Source organism: Gadus chalcogrammus, chromosome 16 (genome assembly GCF_026213295.1).
Source record: "Gadus chalcogrammus isolate NIFS_2021 chromosome 16, NIFS_Gcha_1.0, whole genome shotgun sequence".
NCBI classification, from domain to species: domain Eukaryota; kingdom Metazoa; phylum Chordata; class Actinopteri; order Gadiformes; family Gadidae; genus Gadus; species Gadus chalcogrammus.
The window spans coordinates 4,828,278-4,836,989 of record NC_079427.1 but is presented as its reverse complement, the minus strand read 5'-3'; the positions used below and the strand labels follow the sequence as shown (position 1 = coordinate 4,836,989).

At 46.1% G+C, this 8,712-nt stretch overlaps 1 protein-coding gene across 1 annotated transcript; it reads left to right on the top strand.

The window, feature by feature from the left end:
* The first annotated feature begins 4,925 nt into the window (after positions 1 to 4,925).
* On the top strand, positions 4,926 to 8,182 carry lpar6a (lysophosphatidic acid receptor 6a). Its single transcript, XM_056612111.1, has one exon. The coding sequence runs from the start codon at positions 5,256 to 5,258 to the stop codon at positions 6,381 to 6,383; it is 1,128 nt and encodes a 375-aa protein (XP_056468086.1). The 5' UTR covers positions 4,926 to 5,255; the 3' UTR covers positions 6,384 to 8,182.
* The last annotated feature ends 530 nt before the right edge of the window (positions 8,183 to 8,712 follow it).

Below are 8,712 nucleotides of genomic sequence, written 5' to 3'. Positions count from 1 at the left end.
TTACAGTAAAGTATTTTTATTCAAGCGGAAACAGTTCACTTCCCCTTTAACTTCTCAATGTTAACCATTTTTTTCATTGTATGCAATATTTGTCATTTGCCTGGTTCATTTTGTCATTTTGTAAATGATTCTATGCACCGATCTTCAATGTTAGCGAAGAGCGTCTTGTTACGTGCCACTCCTCGGCCCCCCTACAACTCTGGACACACCGCTGACTGTCAGCTTAAGCATCATGTTCTCTTCCAGAATGTATCGTTCCATCTTCAGCACACCTTCATCTGAAACGACATTTTTAGCATTCCAAAACTGACCAACGGTGGGGCCAGTGTTTACGTTGGCTTCAAATGGATCATATCTTTATTTAAAAGTGGGAGACAAGAGCATAGCCAGGGGATCATCATACCTCCTCCCCAAAATCCCCCCCCCCCCCCACACACACACACACACACACACACACACACACACACACACACACACACACACAGGGGACATGTAGGCTGCATTGTGGGTAGTGTAAGGGTCATGACCTCTGGGGGTCTTGTGACAGACCCCCTGCTATCAGTCCATCTGAACCCCCCCCCCCCCCAACCACACCACCTACCCCCACCTCCCCTTTACCCTGCGGAGGCCTATCTAAACAATCCATATCAACCATAAAATAAGATCAACATGCACTGCATAAATACCTGCAGAGTGAATACAGAACGAAGGCACATAATGTACCCTCATTCAGTTTTTATACTGGGATTAAAAGTGGATTTGTATACTGTATTTCACAAAATCGAACCAGTTGACGTTGATTCATTGAATGTCAAGTTATACTTCTGCTTTGAAAAGTTGCTGTATGTTCTGGTGTGTTCAACACCTGCACGATTTGTTTTCCCGGCTTGGTTTCCAGTTAATCCACGATACATAGCTTTCAAAGAAATACAGAAACGCTGTAGGTAGTGGGGGTTCAAACCTACTGCCTTTCGGCTGGTCGTACAGAGTAGTAACATAAACCGTACTACTCTGCCCTAACCCCCCCCACCATCCTTCATTTTCAAACTGTCAATATGCTGTTAAAGTATAATCTTACACCATAATTACAAAATTAAACAGCAGCTATCAAAACAGTGGAGCCAAGCCTCCGAAGACAGTCTGTCCTGAGCTGGTTCTACTGGTGTGAGCTGCAGAGATCCTGGGGGTTCTTTGCTTCACTGCCATGTCTGGTGGTGTTCCACCAGCTTTCGACCAATAGGCCGCCAGATTTACCTCGTGGTGCTGGAACACTTCCACCGCTGAAGTGGCCCTCCAATGGACTCTTTCTTTCCCTCTTCCTTCCCTTTCTTTCTGTCTTTTTTTCTGTTATTCTGGGCATTTTTCCTTCAAGTTTTCTTTGCGTGGTTACAGTTGTCAAGGAGAGCAGACTGACTGGCTCTTTTTTGCTGGTGGCTATAGCCTCTTTGGTCGGCTAAATAGTTCCTGGAACCGTCCAGTATTTGTTGTTGTTTTTTCCCTCGGTGATTAATTCTGTTTTCCCCAAGCTGCTCGTCAATTTCTCTATATAGTATAATTTATATTCCCTAAGAACACTGAAAAACATGCTGTTACGCAATAGCAACGGCTTCATCGTGTAACAAAACAAACTGCTGTTGATCATAAACTAAGAAACTATGAGAGTAGTCCTACCTCATGATGGTCCAGTTCTGATTAATCTCATTGTATTCATGTAATAGTTTTTTTATGAATAGAAGTATACACAAAAATACCTTTCATACCTATACTGTATTTCATATTTATACACACAAAACCAGACTTTTGCAATAGTAATAACATATTTCATACAGTATTAACGTATAATCTAACAGATTATTTAAAACCATATGATTCATTTAAAATAAATACCAATGCATAAGCAACATATTTTTGGACTCTTCTTGACAGCAGAAGTAGCTGTTCATTTTGTGATTTAATTTTGGAGCATGATTATTGAAAGATACAGGCAGCAATTTACCAAGCATATATTTAATATGACAAAGGCTGTACATGATTCTACGAGGGAACCTATAAACCAGTTTATAGAATTTGCATATAATTGTATACTATAGTTACAATTAATCAGAAACATTGAGGCTGGTGTAATTGTGTGTCATTAACACTTGAGATCAGGATCTCTTTGCGTCTACCAGCAGTAGTTTACAAGCTGATCCTAATGACCGGCGAGTCGTTATGTCATGCAGCTTGTTGGCCTCGAGGGAAGCTAACTCCTTCCTGGCATTGTAGCGCTTTAACAGTCCTGAGATTCCAGTGGCATGTTTTTGTTTAGCGAACACATACTTGCATGTGAAGCGCTTATGTTTATGTGCTGGATGGAAACGCTGAGAGACAATAGCTCCGTGCTTTCTGCATTTCTTTTTCCCCTCGAGCGCTTTCGTGTTTGTTTCTTTTTGTTGCGCCGGGGCCGACAAAGGCAAGGCCGTGGAGGGTGGCCCTCCCCGCTGTCTCCTTGATGCACCGACCGGGGAAGTCAACATGGATGTGTGGAGGGGTTTCTTTCAAAAGAAAAAGTTACGTTTGAAGTTATGTTTGAGATAGCAGAGGTATGTTTTGAGTTCTGGGACTGAACCCCAAAACATTCAGTCCCAGACCCAATAACGTTGTGGGACTGAGAGTTCAACTAAAACACGGGAATACGTCTACAAATATACAGAAACAAGAATACTGTATACTTATGTGTATGTATCTATGTTTACGTGTGTGTGTTTGTGTATATTTCTCTATGTTAATTAATTGTGTCTGTGTGTGTGCGTGTGTACAGATCCATAAATGCAGGGGCCCTCAATTAAAAAGAGATATGTGATATCTGAACTGGATGGAAACTTAAACAGTTTACAGTTCTCCGCTGCCGAACTGCTGATAAAGATACAGACGGCCCTCTCGGTTCCACCGGTCTATTTATTTATTAAATTCCTGCTTCATTCATCACAAAGAGCCCAATGTCTTAACACACAGAGCAACAGAACCCATTAAAGACAGAATGTGGAGAGAGAGAGAGAGAGAGAGAGAGAGAGAGAGAGAGAGAGAGAGAGAGAGAGAGAGAGAGAGAGAGAGAGAGAGAGAGAGAGAGAGAGAGAGAGAGAGAGAGAGAGAGAGAGAGAGAGAGAGAGAGAGAGAGAGAGAGAGAGAGAGAGAGAGAGAGAGAGAGAGAGAGAGCGCTGACAAAGACAGCCACAGAAACAGTTGGATCAGACAGAGGACACTTTCTCTTTCTGAGTCCTTCTGAGGCTTTTCTCTCACCAGGAAATGCGTTATAAATCATGTGATGCTGTGGGCATCAAAAGGACTCTTTAATAATAAACCGACCGTTGTTGATGATTGTGACAGCTGGGCTTCTGAGTTTGCCTGCTCTGTGCGCTTGGAACCACAACTTGCTACAACAACTTCCGGACGACAGCAATCTCTTGGCATTCTCTGTGATTATTAATGTTAACCATTGTTTTCAAACACAATCAGAGTCTCAGAGCTGTATTCTGCATCAGTGCACAATGTTGTTAGTGACATCATTCAACGTCATGTTTGACCTCATTTAAGGGCCCGGTTTCAAAATGCATTCTAAGGATGTCTGCACCCTTTGACCTATCAAGGATAGAATCTAATCAAATTATAGATCTGAAAATGTTTTCTATTATGTTTATATCAGACTATATCAGACTATTCTATGTTGAGGTGGCACTTTCAGCATCATTGTTGTGCAGTAACCTTTAATTCCGTTTGGTAAAAGTTCTTTTTCGTTTAACCAAAATCAAAGAATGCTTTGATCCATTGACCAGTGGCATTTGTAGGTAGTTGATTTGAATATAATTTTATTTCACATGAAAGTTATTTTGTATTTTATTTTTTTTAGCATTTTTTTTGTTGAAAAGATATCTTACTACATATTTAGATATGATTGAAATACTTAGTATTGCAGTTGATCACAAACTTATGGTGCTGTAGAAATAAACATAGTATCACGTCTATGTCAATCTACTGCATTTAAAGACGCAGTTCATTGGTAAAACCCACACCAGATAATGTCCTAGCATTTGGGTAACTATCCCTTTAACACCTACCCACAAAGGACCAGGGGGAACCAGGAAAGAAAGGGAGGGAGGAGTTATTACACTCTCTCCTCCTACTCCTCCTCAATCTCCTCCTCCTCTCAAACTCTGAAACAAAACAGTTCGTCTTGCCGGTGCGCAGAGCTCCAGCAGTAAGAGGTTATTCAAGAGCTCACTCTAGCAGAAAGCCCTCTGGCTGTCACGGGCAGACAGGGAGAAGTGCGTACCCAACGGGTGTGAGTCAGGGAGATAGAGGGAGAGAGAGAGAGAGAGAGAGAAGGGAGGGGGGGCAGGAAGCAGCAGACCCTGAAAGAGAGGGAGAGACAGACAAAAGTAACAGTCATATTGTGACACGCACAGCAGAAGTTGTGTTGAAGACGCTGGAGAAGCCCAGTGGATGCTGGGACCTCAGTTCTACATGCTGCAAGGTGGACGCTGCTGCTTTCTCTACAACCATACTAAGGAGAATAAAAAACCCATGACGGATTAAGCTGTGGATCAAGGTTTGGACAAAGGAAAGTGTTTTCTTTTTTGGTTTTCTTTCTTTGCAATGAAAGACATTTGTGGATTGGATTCACAGTCTGGACCTGGGGCTGCTGTTTTGGATATAGCCCACGGGTGAACTGGATTGGAGCGACGACAAACAAGCGCACACACAAAGGGAGGTGATTTGTTTGTGCCTTTAGTGAACCAAGTAAGAGCGGCTTCTGCCCCGCGGCTGCTGGGGTGCTGGGTGGGTGGTGTGGAAGGGACAAGGGGGAGGGGAGGAATCCCCAGCCTGGGGCCGAGTCCTAAGGGAAGGCTCTTTAGAGCATAAGCTTCCCCCATCACCCCCCCCCCCCCCCCCCCCCCTCGTCCCCTCTGTCATCAGCCCACCCTGTTATGGCTCGGGGAAACCTCAGCGTGCCGGCCCACCGAGAGTGAGCCTTGTTCCCCCGCGGACCACATGCTCAGAGCGCAGGAGAACCCGTAGCGCTCGAGGAACACTGACTTACTTACGAGTACCGAGTTTTGAAAGGAGAGATTGACGCATCCGGGGGGGCTATTCATGAGAGACCCACAGTGTGGGACAGCTGTCGTTATTGTGTTGCTCTTGCGTAACGGATGCCCATTCTCTGACTCCCCTCTACCTCCCGACCTTTGTCCTCCTTCTCCACCGCCGTGCCACCAAACATGTTCAACACCACTCTGCCTGCGGGGAACATCACCCAGCGTTGGGGCGAGGGCACCCCTCCGTGGGCTGTGAGCAACAGCAGCCTGTTGCCGGACAACGGCACGGCCGACTGTGTGAAGAACGATCAGTTCAAGTACCCGCTGTACAGCGTCGTGTTCAGCATAGTGTTCGTGGTGGGCCTGCTCACCAACGTGGTCGCCATGTACATCTTCACGTGCTCCCTGAAGCTGAGGAACGAGACCACCACCTACATGATGAACCTGGTGGTGTCCGACCTGCTCTTCGTCCTCACCCTCCCGCTGCGGGTGTACTACTTCATCAACAAGAACTGGCCCTTTAAGAGCGTGCTCTGCAAGCTCTCCGTCTCGCTGTTCTACACCAACATGTACGGCAGCATCTTCTTCCTCACCTGCATCAGCGTGGACCGCTTCCTGGCCATCGTGTACCCGCTGCGCTCGCGGTGGCTGAGGACCAAGCGCAACGCCAAGATCGTGTGCGTGGCGGTGTGGGTGCTGGTGCTGGCCGGGAGCCTCCCCACGGGCTTCAAGTTGGAGTCCACGTCCAGGCAGGACAACCACATAGCCTGTTTCGAGAACTTCTCGTCCAAACAGTGGAAGTCACACCTGTCCAAGATGGTGATCTTCATCGAGACGGTGGGCTTCTTGATCCCGCTGCTGCTCAACGTGGTGTGCTCCGTCATGGTCCTGCGGACCCTGCGCCAGCCGCAAGCGCTCAGCCAGGGCAGCAAGCTGAACAAGACGAAGATCCTGCTGATGATCGTCGTGCACCTGTCCATCTTCTGCTTCTGCTTCATCCCGTACAACGTCAACCTGGTGTTCTACGCACTCGTCCGCACCAAGACGCTGCCGGGCTGCCCGGCGGAGTCAGTGGTGCGGACGATATACCCCATCGCCCTGTGCCTGGCCGTGTCCAACTGCTGCTTCGACCCCATCGTCTACTACTTCACCTCGGAGACCATCCAGAACTCCATGAAGAGGAAGTCCCAGGTCGGCCGCTCCTACGACATCAAGTTCTCAGAGGCCCTGCAGTCCGAGTCCAGCTCGGCCCTCCAGTGCAGCCTGCGCAGCCTGAAGGCCAAGGTGTTCCACAACGAGTCTTCCGTTTGAAATATTGCTGTTTTGACGCCATTGCAAAAGGTCAACCTGGGCTCTGCTTAATGTCGGAGCCCCGTCGTAGCCCCTCCTTCCAAAGAAGTATTCGGACATTAACTCTTCCTCTCAGGACGAAAGCACTGACTTTTGATCGGTTCTGCAACGCATGGATCCATGTTTTGACAAGGGACTCCTTAACTTCCACAGTGGATCTGAGTGTAAACGACCACTTGATAACATGAATCCCAGCTTGTTGAATAATATAGAAAGATGGAATAATATGGCGAATGAGAGTGTTATGTCACTCATGCAGTGTCCTGTATGAGTGCAACGTGTATAAATGTGTACATTTGTAAGTGATGAGGCTAACTGAAATAGTATTTCTTAAGTTAACATTAATTAATGTCATGTTACGGTCTGACATTAGTCTGGGTTCATATGCCGAGGCTTGTATGTGGAACCCATTATGGGGCATTTTGTTGTTTATTGGATGTCATATGTTTTTGGCGGATTAATGCACTGACATAAAAATGGAAAATACTGCACTCATGCCACTGGAATGAATTAAATTCATGTTCTGTCTAAACACAAACCAGGTCTATGTAAATCATCCGCTAGTTATGGAAATTACATTTGGTTAGGTATTGACTTGCCATGTCATCGGGATGGACTTAAGTCTCATGCTACCGAACAACAATCAACACCCCTTTATGAGGAAGGAGACCTATTTCCTACTCTTGTGTAATTTAGCACTGGTTTTCATTGTTTACAGTGAATTATGATAGATACATGTCATTAAGGGGCAGCTAGGGGTTTGGGCATCTTGCTCGCGGATGCCTACTAGTAGATAGGAGAGATTGGGGTTTGAGGCCAGAACTTTGTTATTTCTAGTTATCCAAAGTACGGTGTCCCTGCTCAACGATCTTCTTATTCTCCTTCAACTCTTCCAAAGGAAGTCAAAACATGAGTCAGAGAGGAGAGGGATGGGCATGAAGTGAATGTTGTGGTAGAGGGTGAATACAGAAATGGAAGTGAAAGCAGGACCGTCTTTTGCAGAGAGCAGTGTCTGGCTTCCTTTCTGTCTGTTGAGCCAGGCAGGGTTCTTGAACCAGCGGGAGATTGACAAGCGGGAGATGAACTAGCGGTGGATGGCCACGGAAACGCCAAACTGACTGGTTTCCCTGCCCTGGTGGTCCCTTAAATATGTTCTAATATTCCCAAAAACTAGACCTGTAGAGAGCTTACAGAAATATATTTTCACATGTTTAAAAATAACACCCTTAAATACATTGTAGAATGGTGGTGGATGATGGAGATTTTATCAGACAAATTATGAACAGCGTATACGAGAAACGGCATACTTTCCTTACTACTACTTCCCCTACTACTCCGACTACCACCACTAACACTACTTCTACTAGTACAACTACAGCAGCAGACATGATGAGTACCTTAACACCCAAGGCAAGTCTCCAGAATGATGCCCCAGTGACCCCGGGTGACCCCCCTCCCCTGCTGACAAAACAAACAGCACTTGACGGCTTTCTTCTCCACAGAGCCCCGACTTCTAGACGAGGGCAGTCAGTGAAAACCAAAATAAACGACACTAAAGTGCACCTTCGGAGAAGGAAGGGGATCCTTTTTGTGTCGTTGCGCCACAAAAAGGAAAAAAAAAAAACGCTGCCAGGAATCAACGTACAAACACACCAATCTGCTTTTCACCCCAAACCCAAGCATCAGATGTAAACATCAGTTGCCAGTTACAGGCACAGGGAAATTGTGGGCAGCGCTCTTTGCATGTTTGTGGTAAAGATCTGTGTTAAATATAAAAGATTTTTTTTGCATTTCCCTGAAATAGAGCGTTTCAGCTGCTCGGTGCGTTGTTAAGATTTGCTCTGGGCTGTGTGGACGGCTGTCCAAGACTGGATAACATGAAGCACATGTCACTACGCTGCTATTTACACAGACTGGAGGTCAAACCTGTCCCTGTCTACATACTCCAACTCCTTACCTCTGGAGGGGGGCAGAGAGGGGAGGTAGGGGCTACATAAATCCCTCTCCTAGACCATTTTGGAGAAGAGGGAGATAAAGAGGGAGAGAAGAGGGGTGGGGGAGATGGAGAGAGAGACCGTATATATTCTCATTCTCTCCACACCATTTGAGGGAGGGGATGGAAAGAAAGAGGAGAGAGTGAGGAAAAACAAGAGGGAGAATGAGAAAGGAAGAGGGGATTAAGGAGAGGGGGATACTAGAGAGAGAGAGTGGTAGGAAGAGGAGGAGAATAAAAACAAGAGGGAGAATCAGAGAGGAAGAGGGGATTAAGAGAGGGGGGGAGAGAGAGAGA

Excerpts from the sequence above, each read along its gene's own strand:
- lpar6a (XM_056612111.1), top strand. The coding sequence starts at position 5,256 with ATGTTCAACACCACTCTGCCTGCGGGGAACATCACCCAGCGTTGGGGC.